Raw genomic sequence first — 20,256 nt, forward strand, 5'->3', positions numbered from 1 at the left:
GGCTCTGGGCTAGAATTCTGGCCCTAACCCTCGCCATCAGGGTGAGTTCAGGCAAGGTCCCTCCTCTCTCTGGCTCTCAGTCTCTCTCTCAGGGTTGGGCTAGATGATCTCTTACATGTTAGGATTTTGTATTTTCAGTTTAAGAAATGAGCTTGGGGGCTCTGATGAGCCAAATCAGGTGCAAAATAAAGGAATCTGCTCCTTAGAACCAGGCTGTTTTGTTCAAAAAGCTTACCAGTGTTGGCCTCTCACCCAGTGTAAGATTGGTAATTGTTCATGCTCTGTGGGCACTCCTTCAGGGATGTGGGGAGAGGGGACTCACTGCCTTCCAAGGGACCAGTTCCATTTTCTTTCTCTCTGTCTTTTAAAGGGAAAGGATCACATCTTTTACTAAGAGAAAGTGCCCTCCAATTGTGGATCACGATTCGGACCCTACTTCTTAAAGCTGCACGTGAAGGACAGCCTATGGTGGCCAGAGGGCCCAAGGCCTGAAGACAAACCTGGGATGGGAGGGTAGCAGTGGGAGCAGGGGTCTTGCAGAAGGGACACATGGGAATAACGCCTGCGATGGGGAGAGATGTGGTGGGGCCACTTTTGCAGGAGACAGCTACCTGGAAGTCATGGTGTCTGTTGGGACAGCTGGGGCCAGGTATCTTTTGATGTGAGGGATCAGTTATCCTGAGAATTCACATCGGCCAGTGACATGAACATGGGAGCCAGACCACAGCTGGACTAGGAGGTGGGATGTTGTTGACATTCTTGGAACCCCTTCTGTTTTAAAGCCAAAGTGCTTGACTCCCTGTTCATTAGAATCCAAAAAGAGGCAGGAGAGTGTAGCATATGTCCTACAGCAGCTGTAGGCCCCCTCCAGGGGTACTCCACATCCATCCCAGGATGCTTCTGGAAGCTCAGCATCAGTTTTGCCTTCTCGTCATGCTATGGGGAAGCTGATGACCTCTAGGAAGTTTGTAGCTATCTGGAACAATCAGGTCTACTCCCAGAATCAGGCCTCATGGTCACACCAGTCTAAGCCCCAAGGTGAGTATGGGGGGGTTGGTCACAATGTCCTCACTGTTTTTTTGTCAGTGAGAGATTGGGTGGGATGGCAGAAGTGCATTATCCCTAGAAAAAAAGAGTCTAGGACACTACAGCCTCAGCCACAAAACTCTCATAAGATTTTAAAAAAGACTTCAAATCCTGTTCAGAGTGTGAGTGCCTTACCGAAAGTGGTTACTTTCTCACCCTTGTCAAAATGTCTGTTTGGGATGAAGTAAAACTCTTTTTTCACAGGCATGTCATCTACATAAAAAAAATCCTCATGATCCCTCAAAATTGATGAGCTATACTAGGTGCAAACTAGATCTAATACGTCAGCTTAGAAAGGTTTCAAGAAATAAGATCAATATACCCAAATCAACTATTTCTATATACTCACAATAGGCAATCAAAAATTTTAAATGCCATACATAATGGCATCAAAACTAGGAAATACTTAGGCTAAATTTGACAGAATATGTACAAGATCTGTATGCTAAAAACTGCAAAATACTGCTAAGAGAAATTAATGAAGACCTAAATAAAGGAAGAAAGATACCATGTTCATGGACCAAAGGACTCAATATTGTTGAGATGTCCATTCTCCCCAAATTGATAGATTCAATGCAATGCCAATCAAAATCCCAATAATTTATTTATGTTGAGAAGCTGATCCTAAAACTTGCACAGAAATACAAAAGACATAAAATAGCCAAAACAACTTTGACAAAGAGGAACAAAGCTGGAGCACTAATGTTACCTTATTCCACAGTGTGGAACTGGTGTCAAGATAGACAGATGAAAGAAACAACAGAGAATCCAGAAACACACCTATACACCTATGGATAACTGATTTTCAACAAAGGTGCAAAGACAAATCAATGGAAAAGGAATAGTCTTCTCAACAAATAGTGCTACAACTATTGAATGTCAATATGCAAAAAAATAATGAACTATGATCCATGACTTACATCATATGTAAAAATTAACTCAGAATGAATCATAGTAAATATAAAATGTAATATATACTTAAGCCATAAAACTAGAAGAAAACATAGGAAGAATATCTTTGGACTTTGGGTTAAGCAGGAATTTCTTAAATATAAGTTTAACTTTTGTTTTTTTATAGATTGTACTTTGGTATGGTATAAACAAGTTTGGACTTAATTCAAATTTCAAATTTTTGTTCCTTCAAAGACGCTATTAAGAATATAGAAAGACAAGCCATGGAGTGGGAGAAAATTTCTGCAAATCATGTATGATATAGGACTTATATCCAGAATATATATGCATGTCACCATACCCAGTGCTGGTGAGGACGGGAAGCAACTGGAACTCTCATACACTGATGGTGGAAATGTAAAATAGTACACTCCTTTGGAAACAGTTTGGCAAGTTAAAAAGTTAACCATACACATACCATATAATCCAGCCATTCCTCTCCTGGGGATTTATCCAAGAGAAGGGGAAGCATATATCCACACAAAAATTGTACATGTCCCTAGCCACTTTATTCGTGGAGTCCCACATTGGAAACAACCCAAATGTCCATTAACAAGTAAATGAATAAACAACTGTGGTATGCCCATAAAATGTTAAGACTAACCAAAGTGTACACTTTCAATATGTGTGGTTTATTATGTGTTAACTATACCTCAATAAACTGTTACAGTTTGGAAGAAACTAAGGAGAAATAACAACTAAAGGGAATGTAGGATTCTAGATAGGATTCTGGAAAGAAAAGGAACATCAGTGCTGTAATTGGTGAAATTCTAATAAGGTCTGTGGTTTAGTTAATAATATTATGCCTATGTTAATTTCTTGGTTTTGATAATTTTACTGTGGGTACATAGATATTAACGTTAGAGGAAATTGGGTGAGAGGGATGTGGGAACTTGTCTTATTATTTCAACTTTCTGTAAGTCTAAAATTAATCCAAAATAAAGTTAAAAAATACATGCAATGCAACTTGAGAAAAAAGATTGCTCTACTTTACAAAATAAGTACATTGTTTCAAGTGTATCTGTTAGCTGTCATAATCCTGACAGTTACCGTCACCAGAGAGAAGGTCAGAACATTTGGATTGTTTGCTGTTTCATAAGAAAAACCTGTGCAACCACTTTAAATAGGGCAGTTCTTCTAAATCCTGTGCCATGAGAATTTGTGTGTTACAAAAGTCATGTTCACTGAGAAGTCATAATGGAGTGAAAGACCAGCCACCACAGAAGGCTTTCTTGCATGGAACACTGGAAGTTCCATAGAATTAAGACCCCTCTGGAGCTGCCCTGAGCTATGACTGGTGGGAGTTGGAGTATAAACACCCAGCTCCCTCACCCCTTGCAGGATATAACTTTGAAGTGTATGTTTTACACTGGCTCTCAGAGTTTTCCCAATGCAGTTAAACTCCAGTTGCTCTCAGTGGTAACCTACCGATAATGCACCTTTATTGGCTGCGACCCCTTCTCCATTCCCATACTGGTGTTCTCTTCACTTCCCAAATAAACTACTTGCATTCAAATGCTTGTTTCAGGGTCTGCTTCTGGGGAAACCCACACAAGTGCTATGATTTTTTCCAACATCCCAGTGAGTCATCTCACCACACTGCCGGTTTGGGCATCTCACTTTGGAGACCACTGCTCTCTTCCACCATAACTCAATCTGTGTGTCCGACTTCTTGGACACCCCCAAGCCAGCCCTTCCAGTGCAGCACCCATGACTGTAAAATGTGCTTTGGATGTTGAGCTGAAATCTGGCTTCTTTCCCCTTTTACTGAGGCAGGGACCATAAGGGACACAGAAATCTGATGTTTGTTAACTGGGCTCCACTGAGGCCTCCGGTAGCCTCTGTGTAAGAAAAACAAGAGGGCTGGGCTCCCTGCCCGACCCAACTTGAACCAAAGTAGCTCCATATTTGTTATATGTTGGACTTCTCCTAAAAGCTTTTGTTTGGAAAAAAAAATTCCACAGTAGGGAAAAAAGCTTTAACAACCAGCAATTCTAGTTCAATCTCTTGCAGTTATCTGCAGAAGACTGGGGTGAGCACACCAGCACACAAATCGTATAAAAGTGACATCAGGTTCTAGCACCTCCCTGGTTGCTTAGGAGGGTAGCAGTTTCTTCCAGCCTAATGTGAGGTCCTGTCAGGTTGTGGGAAGCCCTGAGCAGGGCAAAAACTGCCTCTCATAAGCCATGCCACCAGACCTATGCCTCCAGTGCCACCTTGAAACTGGAGCACAGGTAATGTTACAATGAATGAGCATCACATGTGAGCAGTCCTGTTGCAACTAGCTCTGTGATCAGCTCGTGGGCATGGGCTGTGGGTCACCTGCAATGCTTTAGCAGGATCAAGCACAGCTGGCATTTTGTGAGGAAACTGAGACTCAGGGAACAAGTTACGCAGTGTTTTTGCCTTAGTTAACATAGTTAATAGAATGAACTGTTTTTGGCTGTGTTAGGGTTTTATCAATACCTGACCATTACGAGGGTGATGGTTTTGACCATCATGAACCCTATACAGTGCCTTCTACCTTGAAGCTACAATGACCAGCAGCCAGGCCAGATGTGAGGGAGCTCTGGGAAGCCCCTCTTATTCAGAGCTCACACCCCAGATCCTCACTGCTTTGGCCCTGAAGGGAGTTTTACGATCTCTAACTGGACCCTCGGAGAGCCTCCTTCTCAGGGAAGTTTACCCATGTACCTGGGTTATTGACCAGTCCCTCTTCCTGGACCTATTGCAGCATCTGGCAGGGAATGGAAATTTGACAAAAATGGGAATGGAGGAAGGAGAAGGGGATTACCACAGATGTGTCGGAGGTTCAGCAGCTAGAGAGGCAAATGCTCCGAGGCCAGAGATGGCAAAAATAAGCCTGGGAACTACCTTTCCTGCTAAGCTTGGATTTGGGGGGTGCTCTTTAGTAGACATATCTAATAAGCCACTCCCCTCAGTGGTGTGCCAGTAAATATTCAACAACTGGCTCTAGAAAACAAAACCAAAACACCTGTGATGGTTAATTCTATGTGTCAGCTTGTCTGGATCACAACTTGACTGGACTTGATTAAACATTATTTGGGCACATCTGGAAGGGTGCTTCTGGATGAGATTAATATTCCCCAAAGTGGGTGGGCCTCTTGGGAACCTGAATAGAAAGTCTTGAGTAAGAGGGAACTTCTGCTTGAGCATCTGAGTTGAGACTTCTGGCCTGCTGACTTGAACTGAAAAATTAGGTCTTTTTCAGTCTCAAGCCTGAAGACCTGTTCACCAACCTGGAAGCTCTCGGAATCCCATACTGTTGGGAGTTTTATGGAGGCTTCCTCACATAGGCATGATCAATTAACTCAGTCTCTAGCCCCTCTTCCCTCTCTGGAGGATGGTGGGTGTGGATAAAATGAGAATTCCTGTGGCCAGGATTCTCACCTGGCCCTGGTTGACTGGCTCACTGCACACCTGTGGGCAATACATGGCTGTTGACTCTATAAAAAAGAGCTTCGCCCAGTGCCCTGGGTACGACACGGTGGCAGGGCTGCAGGAGAGCAGAGCAGAGGCTGGAGTGGTGGCAGTGCCAAGAACAGAGGCCCAGAGGATGGCTGTGTGGGACGACTGTGAGGACAGAGGGGCCCAGAAGCAGAGACTGGCTTGCTGCATGCAGACTTGCTCTGAGCGAACGGGATTCTAGTGACTGACCTGCCACCTGGAAATAAAGTTGGGTATAACCCTTTCACCCCAAGAACGTTCTGCTGTCATTTTCTTTGGTCACATTGAATCCATAGCGAACTTGACTGGAGCTTAAACTCATTGGCAAGACAGTGGGCGAGGCCGAAAGTTCCAAGCTTCTAATCATGCCTCTTTCTGGAGACCAGCCCCCATCCAGGAGCCCACCCAGTTACCTCACGGAACAAAAGACATTCCTATCAACCCAGTAAATTCTAAGGGATTTCGGATCTCAATCCCAGGAATGCCAGGAACCTGGGTCAAAGACCAAATGAAAGATTAAAAGGTGCTCCTACTGCTCTTGTCATTTGGGAAATTACAGGGTTTTTAGGAGCTGTGTGCTAGGAAGTGGGGGCAGAGAGAAATATATATATATATTTTTTCGATGATCTCAGTGTCACATTAATAAGGAAAATCATTCCTTGGATCTGCTGCCTAGGGCTCCCCCTGGGGGAGGAGGAGTGCCGGGCAGAGCAGCTACTTCTGGGCCTTTTGGCTCAAGCTTCACACCATCTGTCTTCAGCAGCTCAGGTTGCTTTAACAAGTTGCTATAGACTGGGTGGCTTAAATTACCAACATTTATTTCACTCTTCTAGAGGCTGAGAAGTCTAAGATCACAGTACTTACAGATGTGGTAAGAGCCCTTAGATTGCTTTGCAGATGGTCATCTTTCTCACATCCTCACACATGGTGGCTAGCAGAGGGCTAGTTCTCACTGTCTCTTGTAAGAACACTAATCTCATCATGGGGGTCCCACCTTCATGACCTAAAAGGCCCTTCTCTCAACTCTATTACATTAGAGATTCAGAATATGAATGGGGTTGGGGAGACACAAACATTCAGTCCACAGCAAAATATCACCTAGACCCCACCAAGCCTCAGTCTCTCTCAGCCTAGCATGCCAGGGCAGACACTTGCAGTGATTAGAGGGGTCATGTAGGATGAGGCCTGTGGGCCATCTTAACACCGGGACAGAACTAGAAAGCACATTTTAAAAATACATCTACATTTAACTTGTGTAGTGTGATTTCTCTTATATAAGCCAAGTTTGGAAAACCCACTGATACAATGCTGGATGAATGTTGGTGTCTGGACCCTGCCATGTGAGCTGAGGGTCTGGTTGGGCAAGAGGGTTCCTTGGAAAAGGAAGGGCTCTGGGTCAAGGCCCAACACTCCCTGCTGATCACTAGTGGCATTTTCTCAGCAGAAATCATTCAGTGAAACCTGACCTCCCACTACGTGGGACTCAGCCACAGGGTCTCATTTTCCCCGTTTCTAGGTCTGGAGCTATTGTCTCAGATTGCTCTGGCTAAGGCTCTTGAAACACTTTGGGGTTAAAGACTAGATGATGAGTCTGCATCCTTGTTTAAGCCAGCAATAGCTCCAACGTGGCCTTCAGGGGGAATCACTGTGAGCTTTAGAAACCGACCTGCTTTTGTTACAGGATTGTGAGGATCGAATAAGATGGTATGTTGTGTGATGTTCAAATGTAAGGTGACATTTAAGGCTTAAACCGCAGAATCTGTTTGGAGGAGCATTAGGTATTTCAAATCCTCTTCTAAGGAGAGTTCACAAAATCCAGATTTATGAAACTGAGCAATTGGAAAATTAATTTCCTGTAGGAATAACTTCAGTATGGGAGCCCCACATCACAGTTTTAGGAAAATGTCTTATCAGGTATATCCTTGCATTTGCATAAAATTGTATTGCACTAAACTCTACTCTTATAATCCTATTCATTTAAGCCCGACAACCCTATAACAAGTAGGGTGAGTTAAACTGCTCTACCATAGCTCCAAGTATGTAGTGGCTCAAATACACTACAAATTTTATATTTTGCTCCTGTAATAAATAGATCAGGCCAGGGTTCAAGTCATGGGGAGTTGTCCCTTACAGTGACTCAGGGATCCAGGCTCCTTCTAACTTGTGACTGCCATGGCCTATGGCCTAGTTGTCATTTGCATCCAGCTAATAGAAGGGGAAAGAGCCAGGAGCTCACCTTCTCCTGAAGGCTAACACAGACACACATGACTGTGAGGAAGGCTGGGAAATGTAGTCTAGCAATGTGCTCCAAGAAGTGGGGAATGGACTTAAGTGGACAGCTAGTACTCTCAGTTTGTAGACAAGTCTGATATAGTCTGTACAGGATTCACTCACTTGCCAAAATTAGGTTAACAACCAAGTGACAAAGCCAGGGCTGCAGCACAGAGCTCCCTCCTGATAACCTGACCTAGTGCCTTAAAAAGCAGTAAGGCCCCACCCCAGCATCTCAAGGGCACTCTCACTAGTCTCCTAGCTTCCACCCATTCCTCCTGAAGAGAAGGGGATCCTATCACACATAGGCCAGATCCCGTTGTGACAGTAACAGAATTTCTAAAATGGTAAAGTCACTCCCCCATGTGGTCTTCAGCCTTTGTCCAAGGCATGCAGCTTCAGAGAGGGAAGCAGACCCAGTGAGCAGCAGCCTGCACTCTAGCCCAGGTCTGACTCCACAGAGCAGGTCCCCAGGGTAAGAAATGACAAAGGCTAGTTTCCAGGTCACTCTTTATTTTTACTGGAGCACAGTGGCCCTGCAGCTATGGGGACATGAAGTGTTCTGGACAGTAGGCAGATTCTGCAGCTGCCAGAGCCCTTCACGCTGGTCCCCATGATCCAGGAAAAAATAAAAGCCATACACTATCCCTATCACCACCCCCTCCCTTCCCTTTCAGTCACAGCCAATTAAGTCATGCATCCATCCAGCCAAAATGGTTACAATTCTGATTTTACAGAAAACCTTCATGCAGCCAAGAAACTCAGGGCTCTGGAAGGGGAGAGGCCTATTCTTTCACCTTCCATACACACACTGCTCCCTACATGGCGCCAAGTTTATTAAACCAACGGTGGACGGAGAGGGATGGGACTCGCAACAAGAAAAACAGGTTAACTCAGTTCACCATGCTTGGAAGACTGCCCCTTTCCAGGCCAGATATTATGGAGCAAAGCATTAACCTGAGGCTGCAGCCATTCCAAGACCTTCCCTTCCAAGCCCCAGGTTCAAGGTGGTGTGTGTGAAGGGCAGGATTTTGGTTTGCAGAACTAAGGATGTGAGGCTGCCACCATCTCCAGCCACTCCCAGTGGTTCAGGGATGGAGGCCACACTTGTGCAATGTTGAGGCTGTTCTCTGTTGGGTTAGTCTGCTCACGTTAACCATTCCTCTACAGCAAGTAGGATCATCAGGTTAGTACTGAGCAAGAAGCACATGGGCCCACTAAGAGAGCTAATGCTAGAATTCACATGATTTATATACAAGCTAGAGAATGAGGTTTATTTCTTATGCCCCTTCGAGGCCAATGGGCAAGTGGGGGTTCCTTTACTTTCTGAGAGACATGAATGCACCCAGACCACTGTCAGTTAATGTGACTCTGAGGATTCTGGCAACCTGCAGTGATCAGACATTTTCCAGCAAGCTATAGATGCACCATTCTAAAAATGAGATAAGAGCTGGCCTTGGGTGAAGGAAGGACCTTAAATGACAGACAACCCCGGGCGTATACCTGGATCATTTATTTTTCCTAACTTTCCACACCAGTGAGGCTTTTTACAGGTTTTGCAACCACGGTGTCTAAGACAGCCATGCACTTCTACAGCTGTAAGGTCGTGGTAAGTCTTGTCTGTACTGGTGTAAGATGAGCAAACTGCAGCTCAGAGGGACAAGTGACTTGGCCTCGGTCACACAGCACACTAGCAAGAGTGCAGGGACTAGCACCATCTCCTGCCTCCGGTAGGGTGCTCCCTCTCCCTCTCAGGATGTCCCTGCCTGACACGGCTCACTTAACCCCCGCTTTCCTTACATGACACAATTCCCCCTCAGATTCCGGGTTTTCAGCTGAAGCTGGCCAGTTCTTCAGATGGAATTGCATAAACAACCAAGTTCTAATAAGTTGGAAGAACCTAGGGAGGCCTCCCTCCCTTTGAACAGAAACGGAGCTAATTTTCTCTGAGTTCAGGATTTATAAGGCACTGAAATTAACTAGAGGTGGGTGGGGGAGAAAGAAAAGGGATGAGTGGTTGGAGAAATCAAGTTGATACTCTTTCCTTCAGCCCCACAGTGAAAATCCTCAGGAAACCCAAGGCGGGCTCCATTTTCCGGCTTGGTATGGCCCACCATGCCGCAGAGCAGTGTGGACACATGCCGCTGTGACAAGAGGTATGGAGGGTCGTTTGGAGAGCCAAGAGTCAGCCCAGATCCTCTGGATCCAATTCAGAGGGAAACCACTCACTCCCCCTGGGAATGTGTCTGGGTTCTGGGCCAGACAGGATTCAACCCTGAAATGTCTTCTCCAGGGGACACAGTCCTTTGAGTCAACTTGGGTAGTGGCTGGGGTGGGGCTGCAAGCCTGAGCAGGAAGGAGGAAGGGGCAGGAAGTCACCAAGGATGGCAGAGAGAACTTTGGAATCGGACTTAGCTTTGGCCCCGCATGCCTTGGGTCTACCCACCCCATTGGTCGCCTCCTTGAGGCCCCTGGGATGAAGAGGAACCTTCCTTCCCTCAGTGAGGAGCTCTTCTGGCTGACTGAAATAATGGCAGTGCAACCCCGGGGCATTCCCTTATTATTCCCGCCAAACTTGTGCCCAGGTGACCTAACGTGGGCCTTCTGCCCCAACCACCAAATCCAAAGCACTGCAGTCAGAGGTGATGCTGAACGGGAAGCCCCCATAACAGCTCCCACTTACTCAGCGCCTCCAATGCGATAGGCACGGGGCTTAAGTGACAACACCTGCAGGCAGGTACTGCGGCCCCTTTTGCCAGATGAAGAGCTGGCTCAGAGGCGTTGAGTGACTCACTGAGTCACACAGCTAAGGAGTGGTTGAACTGGGAGCTGGACAGTCAGGTTTGTCTAACTCCAAATCCCACATCCCCTCCATTCCACTCGATGGGCCCTGGGGGCCGGAAGTTGGCTCTTGGTGCTGTCTGGGTGGGAGTGCTGGAGGGGTTTCTTCTAAAAGCGTTAACAACCTAGTGTGAGTGAAGGGAAGGTGCCTACTGGCCCTGGGGACAGGGCCCACCCATGTCTGTCTCCTTCCAGGCAGCTTGCACTCAGTGCCTGGCGGCCTTGCAGATCTTATCGTACACCTCGGGGAAGGCGTCCTGGCAACCGAGCTGCTTCCGCAGCTTGTGGTACAGGGAGCCATCAAACATCTCCCAGAACTCCTCCCGGTTCATGTAGCAGTCTGCGTACAGCATCTGGAACCTGCAAAGAGAAGCGGGTGAAGATGCAGAAGGTGGCGGCCTGGGTGCAGGGAGGGGACAGGGACCTGAGAGAACCCCAGCTGTCCCTGATGCATAGCACACTTGCGTGGGGAGTGCTTTGAGGGGACTCTTCTTGCTTGACCCCCCTCATGACCTAGTGATGGAGGCTGTAGGAGTTCTCACCCCCATTTTCAGATGTGAAATTGAGGCTCAAAGTGCTAAGTGGCTTAGCAGTGGAGACAGAGACAGGAGTCCAACTTGGTCAGCTGGGTCTCCCCCAGTGCTCTGTGAACTGATTGGCTGCCTCCCTGATAGGGGCCGTGGGCTTTCTTTCTTTTTTTATAGACACTCAGTAAATTGCACATATTTAGAGCATACGACTTGATTGTAAGTTTGACTATGTATACAACCCTGAAACCATCACCAGATAATGACCATACTCATGGCCCACAAACTTTCCTCATGCTCCCGTGTTATCCATTGCCCTGCACCACCCCGGGCAGATTCTGGGTTTTATATAAATGGAATCATATCCCTATCCCCACCCCCTCCCTTCCCTCTTTCCTGCCTTCTTCCAATCACCATGATTATTCTGAGATCTGTCCATGTTAGGTACACTGATAGTCTGTTCCAGGCCGTTTCCTGAGCTATTCTGCCCTGGCCTCTGTGTCATTTCAGAGGCAGGAATCTCCCTCCTTAGTGCTGGTCTTTCACCCAACCAGGAGCAGCAGCCCATGAATGCTGTCATCTGCCCTGGGGGAGGAGCTGCCCTGGGGGAGGAGCGGGTGACTCCTGAGTTTCTGGCTGGAGCCTCTAGAGGGATGTTGGTGAGCTTACTGCAGGAGGCGGATGCAGGAAGAAGAGGGCCAAAAAGCCTGCAATTCCACCTGTTTATGTGACAAGGCCCTTCCCCAATCAGGCTGATGCAGTACAGAGTCCCTAAGCCACCAGCTGGTGTGGCTCTGGAGCTGGCTGTGGGGCCCTTACTCTGCTCCCCATGGAGCAGCACCCTGGGGCTGGTAGCCAGAGGAACCACACCCCACTCTGGGCGACTCACCCATGCACGCTTCGGACGAATTTCTCCAGCTGCCTCATGCAGGACCTGGCTTCAAAGTGTTTCACACGTGGCTCCCCGTATGCTCCAATGTCGATGTAGAGCTCCGCCTCATCTCCCTTGGGGTGCACCAGGCCAGGCTGGCTGGGCAGGATGAACGGGCACAGCCATATGGGGTAGACCTGGGTAGATCAGGTAGGGGATTGTGGTGCCTTTTTTCCCACAGACGACAGGCTCATGGCTGGCCCACCCCATCCCTACCTAGTGGGAGGCCTGGCAGCATTTTCCAGGGAACCCCTCTCTGGCTATGCACAGCTTTATCCCCAACCCCCCAAGCCACGGCTGCGAGCACCTCAAGCCCACCACACGAGGGGACACAATCTGAGCAGGTCACAGAAGTGCTCATCTGTGGCCTCTGTGACCTCTCTCCCACCAGGCTGTGCCTGAGTGGGCCCACGTAACAGTGGAAGAACAAGGGCCAGAGGGCAGGTGTGCCCATGGTCAGTCCCGTGGCTCTGAGAAGACTAGGGTCCACAGGCTGGCTTGCGGCTCGCCCTACCCTGCCCTGGCTCACGTGGATGTCCTCATGGAAGGTGTGCAGAGCCTGCGTCAGGCACTTCATGGGCACCAGCATGTCCTGCACTACGTGGTGTTGCTCATACAGCTTGCGCAGCGTCTCGCCCTGGGTCAGCTTCAGGAGGGAGATCTTGGGAGGCACCATCCAACCAAAGAGGTAGCGGAAGACAGGGTTGTTACCAAAGGGGATGATGTCCTGCAAGACAGCAGTTGGGATGGAGAGAAGGAACCCCCAAGGGGGGAGTGTCTGTGCGCCAGATTGAGTGCTTGATGGAAGTGCAGTAGGTACACCCTCCGATCTAGAGGGGCGGGGTGGTACCAGGATTTGTCCAGTCGGATCTGGCTCTGGTTCTCAGCTCTGGCATTTACCAGCTACGACCTTGGGCTGCTACTAGAGCTCTCTAAGATCAGTTTCCTTATCTGTAAGATGGAACCTGTGAGAATAAATACCAAATGGAAGGCACTTAGCCCTGTGCATGGAGCAAAATAAAAGGCAGCTCTAATTGCTGTTTTAGTTGTTGAGGACAGAGTGGCTGACACAGAGCAGGCATTCCATAAATATTTGAGAAATAAATGCTGGTGAATGAGAAGAGGGATACTCAGAGAGCTTAAGCAACTTCCCTAAGGTCACACAGCCAGGGATGGCTCTCTGGGTGGGCAAGGTCTGGCTCAGATTCAACAGTGAGCTAACTGGTTTGTAGCACCACCTGAGAGGCCTTCTCTGACACCCCTCCCCGTCCCTCATTTAAAGCATCACTGCTCTCCATCCCCCCTTCACACAACAGTCAATTCTTGCTCACCTTCCCAGGCCAAGCTTGATGGGCTACTTCCAACTCTAGGCAGGACTAGCTACCTCCTCTTCTTGTTTCTTGCCTCTTCACAGTGGCCCCCAGCTGTTTCCCCTACCCAGTCCTCCAACTAGGCCTCCCTGGACACCCTCCTGAACAGAGGTTAGTCTTCCTATTCCACACCTCAAACCACCACAAGGGGGGCAGCCTCACTTAGCCCTGCTGCTTTCCAAAGACACCCACTGCCCCCCACCAGCTGGCAGTCCTACACCCCCCTGCCCCAACAGGGAAGACTTTGGTCTCTGGCTCCCGATCCTCCTTCCTACTCCAAGTCTTCTGTCTTTCTGGGGGAAGAACTGGGGCAAGAGATGAAGAGGCAGCTCATAAAAGAGCCCACATATCAGACCAGGGGTTGGGGCAGCCTCCTGAAGAGGCCATCAGGTTAAGCTCTGGAGGCTGAGTGCCTCTTCCCCTCTGCTCCCCTGGAATCACCAGGCCACTGTGCTGAGGGAGGCACCTGTCTGCTCTTTTCTGTTAGACGGGCACCTGTACTGATGCCTGGCACACAACAGGAGTGCAGTACATAGCATGGGTTTATGGTTTCCTTGGCTGTTTCTGAAAAGCTATGCGTGCCCACAGCAGTAATTCCAACAGTCCAGGTTAAGCTTCCTCTCATGTCCGTGACCATCTCCCTCCCAGCCCTGAACCCATTTCATTCCTCCTGCAACCCAGGCTTTCCCTGCCCCAAAGGCAACCATCATCAGGAATTATCTGTGTATCCTTAGAGACATTTGATACACAGAACAACAGAAAGGCTTTAAAAACACTGCTCACAAATGGTGGCATCTGCCCGCCTCCTGCTTATCACTGTGTCCAGTGTGTTTTGGCACACAGACAGCTAGTGTTTTCTTTGTTGAGGAAATCTAATACTGTACTGCAGGGACTCACAAACTATGGCTCTTGGACAAACCTGACCCACAAATAGTTTTATTGGAACACAACTATGTCCATTCATTTACATATTATGTGTGGCTGATTTCAGGCTCTAAGGGTACAGTGGCTCCTAGAGAGACCTCATGGTTCACAAAACCTAAATAAACTACTATCAGTCCTTTACCAATAATTTCTGCAGGCCTTTGCTCTACTGTATGGCTATACCCTAACTGATTTAATCAGTTCTTTATTGACAGGCACTTAAATTGTCTCCAGACTATTCCAATGAATGTCCTTTATACATGTGTCTTTACCCACTTACATGTACACTTATCTGTAAGATAAATTGCTGGAAGTGGAAAAAATTCTGGTTCCAACACTGTGCAATTTTAATGTATACTATTTCAAGAGTTTGTACCATTTTATACTCCACCAAATAACATAGGGGAATGTCCTTTCCCCACAGCCTGGCAAGCAAAGTGTGTTATCAAAGTTCTGCGTCTCTGTCACTCTGATAGGTGAAAAATGAGACTCCTATGGTTTGGTTTCATCCGTCTTGAAATTCTGAGTGAAAGCGCATCACCTTTTTTATGTTTAAAAGCCATTTATACTTTTTCCTAATAAACAGTCAATTATTAGTGAAAAATATCAGTTAGAACCACTCTTTTTCTTTTTTTTGTTATACTGACATATAGTTGACATACAATATCACACCAGTTTCAGGCATATGACTTAGTGATTTGACATTAATATATATTATTAAATTATTACCACAGTTGTCTAGTTATCAGTCACCATAGTTATTATATTAGTGACTTTGTTCCCTATGCTGTACTTTTTATCCCTGTGACTTACTTCTTTGATAACTAGAAGCTTGCTTGTACCTCTGATATGTTGTTTAAGGCCACTATTTCCTTACTGATTTTCTATCTGGATGATCTATTTATTGATATAAGTGGGATGTTTAAGTCCCCTCCCATTATTTTCTTACTGTCAATTTCTCCCTTTATGTCTGTTAATATTTGCTTTATATATTTAGGAGCTCCTTTGTTGGGTGCACAGATATTTACTATTGTACCCTCGTATCCTCATATTGGATTGATCCCTTTATCATTATGTAATGCTCTTGTCTCTTGTTATAGTCTAATGTTTTAAAGTCTATCTTGTCTGATATAAGTTTTGCTGCTCCAGTTTTCTTTTCATTTCCATTTGATGGAGTATCTTTTCCTAGCCCTTCACTTCCAGGCTGCGTGTGTCTTCAGGTCTGAGGTGAGTCTCTTGCAGGAAGTGCGTCTTATTATTTTATCTATTGAGCCCACTCTATATCTTTTGATTGGAGCACTTATCTCATTTACATTTAAAGTAATTATTGATAGGTATGCATTTATTGCCAGTTTGTTCATTGTTTCCTGGTTTTTCTGTAGTTCTCTGTTTCTTTCTTTTTTCTTGCTCTCTTCCCTGGTGATTTGATGATTTTCTTCAGTGTTATATGTTGATTGCTCTCTCCTCTTTGTGTGTGTATCTGCTATAGGATTTTAATGTGTGGTTACCATGAGGTTCATCAAGAACAACCTACGTGGCTGGCAGTCTACTTATGCTGCTGGTTGCTTAGATTCAAATGCATTCTAAAAGCACTACACTCTACCCACCCCCTCCATGATTTATGTTTTGACACCATATTTGACATCTTTTGATTTTGTGCACACTTAGTTATTTGTTATAGGTATAGCTGATTTTACTTTTGTCTCTTAACTGCCTTTACCAGTGAGACTTTTTTTTTCACATCCTTTTACATTTTATAGTAAGAAAAAGTCAAAGAAAGAGAAGCCCCTTCTTTCTTGATTTGTCTTTAACATTTCTTTTAAGGCTGGATTGGTGGAGATGAACTCCTTTAACTTTTGTTTGTTTGGGAAACTCTTTATCTCTCCTTCATTTCCTAATGGTAATCTTGTAGAGTATGCTTAGTTGGTTTTTTTCTTCTCAGAACTTTGAATATATCATGCCACTCCTGGCCTGCAAAGTTTCTGCTGCAACATCAGCTGATAGTCTTATGGGAAGTCCCTTGTACCTAATGAGCTGCTTTTCTCTTGGTGCTTTTAAGATTCTCTGTGTGACCCCATCCCCCACCATGGGTCTAATTCAGGGCCTTCTTGCTGTTTTTCAAAAACGTGCAACCCTGATGTGACAACTGGATGGCTATGGAGTTGGACCCCTATGTCACACCATATACAAAACTTAACTCAAAATGAATCAACAACCTAAATATAAGAGCTAAAACCATAGAGCTCTTAGAAGAAAACATCTTCATGGCCTTGGATTTAACAACAGATTCTTAGATATTTGCCTAGAAAGCAAATTGGAGGTTGCTAGAGCCTGGGGGAAAGGGGGTGGGGAGTAACTGCTTAATGGCACAGCGTTTCTTTTTGGGGTCATAAAAATGTTTTGGAACTAGGTAAGAGGTACCAGTTGCATGAAATCATGACTGTACTAAATACTATGGAATTATATACCTTAAAGTGGTTATTTTTATGTTACACAATTCCACGTGAATTTTTAAAAAAATAGCCCATATGGCTGGTTTAAGGACCTGTGCTCTGGTTCTTCCTCTGCCTGGAGCACTTTCTCCCAGAGTTTTCCATGGCTTGTCCTCCCTATGTTCAGGCCCCTGCTCCTAAGGCATCTCCTGAGGGGCCTTCCCTGATGCCTTTTTTAAAATGGCACTGTTCCCCATCCCTCCATGCCTGACAGAGATTGTTACTCAACTTTCAAGGCCAAGCTTAACAGCTACCTCCAACCCTAGATAGGACTAACTGCTTCTTTCTCTTGTTCCTGGGGCCCTTTATGTGCCCAAGTCTGTATGTTGGGTTATGTTAGGCAGAAGGACAGAAATGAGCGGGAGGAAAAGGAGAAAGGGCCCCCCAGAGATGACTCAGGGAGTTGATCAAATAGAATCAGAAAGCCAGAAGTGACTCAGAGTTAATCAGATGAAGCCACAGGGTCTAAGAGTGACTCAGGAAATGTCCAGGGTCCCCCCAGATAAGAAACATCAGAGGCACAGGCACAGCACAGCCCCTGTCCCCATTTCACCAATCAGAACAAGCCTAGAGAGCTGACAGCTATCAATCAAGGACCTCTCTGCCCTGCCAAAAACCACATAAAAGAGGCCTCAGAATAAGCATTCACGCCTACCTGTCTTATCTTAGGCAGGCCAGCTCTGCTACTCTATGCAGAGTGCATTAAAACTGACTTTGCTTTCTTGACTTTGGTCTCTCATCTCACTATATCTGACTTTCCTGAGACACCGAGCCAAGGTCTTTCCTTCCGAACAGTTAGGCCTTAATTCCTCAAGGATGGAACAGGACTGTTCTTCGAAGTACCTGGCCCAGTGTCCTGGCATGGAGCAGATGCTCACTGACAGCTTGCTGCTTTCAGTAAAGGTGATCCACTCCCTCAGGGAGATGACTGTGTCGCAGGGTTCCAGTTTGCTAGGACAAAGCCATTCTCTTCCCCTAAGGGTTAGTGTGCAGCTGCAGTGTTAACCATCCTGTTTCCTTTCCAGGCTGGCCAGGAGCCAGAACACCTGAGAAATCTGAGCCTCACCTGCAGCTCCCAGAAGATGCTGCGCGTATGGCGGTGGTAGTAGTGTCTCAAGGGAATGTACTCCAGGCCCTCTCGGTTTGTCTTCAGGTAGTTCTCCACGTGCTTGAAGAACCAAGGCTTGTAGTAATTGCCAATGCTATTCAGCTGAAATGACAGAGGGCACTGTGTCAGCCCATAGACAAGCACCAAATGCACCGGGGTGTAACAGCAATACCTGGCTTCTGTTCAGTACTCCAAGCTTTTTCAAAGCTCTTTCATGTCTCTATCACCCCTAAGACTCTTGAAAGCCTGGTGAAATTAAGCACAGCAGGTGTTCTTGAGCAGAGGAAGCAGCTCAGAGAGGTTAAGTGATGTGCCTAGGGCCCAACAGCTAGTTCCTGACCATCTAGAGAGCTTACCCAGCTGTCCTAGTCTGCTGCTCCTTCTCACTGAAAGATGTCTCACGTGCAGATACCTAATGGCATCTGCCACAATAGTGCTCCATGCAGAGGAAGCATCACCAGGCCAGAGATGGCAAACACTGAGCATGGGGCACCCCTTGTCACTGGGTCCCCTGGCCACTAGCACTAAGGGACATGGCACTTTCCCTGCCACTTTAGCCCAGGCCCTGCAATCCTGTAGGCACAGCACTCCCCCACAGCTGCCATCGATAGAGGATGCTCAGAGTAAGCCTACATGCTTCTTTGGCACCAGGCCCCATGGTATCTTATATTTAACTGGTATCTTCTTCAGTCTAAATGGTTCAACACTTTCCCTGCTGTGTGCCCTGGGATGACTGAGCTTCTCTGGGCCTCAGCTTCCACATCCATGAAATGAATTCTGGGCAGATGCTTTCAGAGAAGGGCAGGTTGGCAGCCCAGGAGGAGTACAGACTCCAGGGCTGAGCAGCTGGGGCCAAGCCCAACCCTGTGTGTGACCTTGGGCAGGTAGCTCTCTCAGCCTGTTTCTTCATATTTAAAATGGCAAAAAAAAAATATATATATATATATATACTCTCTGGGAGTTTTTTGTGCCTCTTAGAAAACACACACACACACACCCCACACCCCACCCCCACCCCCACCCCATGTCAAGTGAGCTTCTCTAGGGGGCAGGAGAGGTTGCTGAGTTTTATGGGACAGGTGAGATTACACCCAGCTGGGTCTCAGCAAAGGGTTTGAGGGAAGCAGAGAGTAGACGTCATATAGAAGAGGTAAAATGTTGCCAGGGGACCATCAGGGAGATCAAGGCAGCAGCAGAGGCAAAAGTGAGCAAGCCCACAGGGTAGCTTGTAGAGAATAATCACACCATGTCCCAGGCCGTGCAGCGTCCATGCTCCGGGAAGACACTGCTGGCACGTAACCTGTCGGTGCTGGATCTCCTCCATGACCTTGCACAACAGGGTTGGTCCTGTTTCACTGATGACAGGACTGAGAATCACTAACATCAAATAGACTGCCCGAGTCACAAAGCTGGCAAAAGGCAGAGCATGAACTCAAACGTATCCCATGTTGCACAAGGCTGGGCTGAAAAGGCAGAGCACCTTGAGTGGCAGGATCTGGAATATGGGTGTTATTTTTTTAAAATATGTGATTTTCTTTCCTGATTTCAAAAGCAATGTTCATTTCTCACTCATGAAAACTTTGAACCCTGCAGAAATCCATAACTTGGAAAGACAGACCTGTAGCCTCATCTTCCAGAAGTTAACGACTACAACCAATGTGTATTCATTAGGTTTTATTTTCTGGGTATACATACATAAATGCACACAAAAAATTTGTGAAAACAGGACTGTTCTGTGCATACTGTTTGCCAATTTGTGTTTTTCAACTTTTAACACAGTCAGCCAGTCCTTAGCCTCTCTGAAACTCACTTCAACTTCAGGCAAAAGGGACAAATTACTCCCCCCTGGAGTGGTTGGGAGACTAAAACAAACAATGTGGGAAGTGCCAAGCACACTGCCTACCCAGAGTGGGGCCCAGCATTCCCTTTCTGGAGCTCTCACTGTCTTTGCCCCTCCACCCTCGAGCCAGGCAACCTTTGCTCTCCATCTCTGACAGCCAACACCTGCAGCTTATCACACTCTTGTGTGGCTCTCTGGTGAGCCACTCTGCAGGGAGGAAACCGGGGGCCAGTGTGCCAGGAAACTGGGCTAAAGATCTTGTTTGTCCAAATCTGTTTCAGCATGCATGGTGTAGACGGGGCAAAGGATACTGCATGCTGGCTCTGCCTGCTCATGCAAAGGGGAGTGAAACAGGGACACAGCCACTTGCTCTCACCCCAGGTGGGGCCTGGCCACACACCTGCCAATGGTACTAGCTGCATATGAAATTGAGATTCAAGGGTACCT

General features: G+C 46.8%; 1 protein-coding gene across 2 annotated transcripts in view; it reads right to left on the reverse strand.

Moving 5' to 3' along the window:
• Window positions 1–8,272: 8,272 nt before the first annotated feature.
• The window catches only part of DHCR24 (24-dehydrocholesterol reductase), a 28,185-nt gene continuing 16,201 nt past the window's right edge, over window positions 8,273–20,256 (reverse strand). The window contains exons 6-9 of one of the 2 annotated variants that reach the window (XM_017655248.3): window positions 17,928–18,071; window positions 12,590–12,802; window positions 12,034–12,212; window positions 8,273–10,977 (exon numbers count right to left, since the gene is read on the reverse strand). In XM_017655248.3, the coding sequence (XP_017510737.2) occupies window positions 10,824–10,977; window positions 12,034–12,212; window positions 12,590–12,802; window positions 17,928–18,071 (690 nt within the window). In that variant the 3' untranslated portion in view covers window positions 8,273–10,823. The remainder of the gene's footprint in view (window positions 10,978–12,033; window positions 12,213–12,589; window positions 12,803–17,927; window positions 18,072–20,256) is intronic. The other variant, XM_017655249.3, reaches the window with a different exon arrangement.

This window comes from Manis javanica, chromosome 4 (genome assembly GCF_040802235.1).
Source record: "Manis javanica isolate MJ-LG chromosome 4, MJ_LKY, whole genome shotgun sequence".
Classification (NCBI taxonomy): domain Eukaryota; kingdom Metazoa; phylum Chordata; class Mammalia; order Pholidota; family Manidae; genus Manis; species Manis javanica.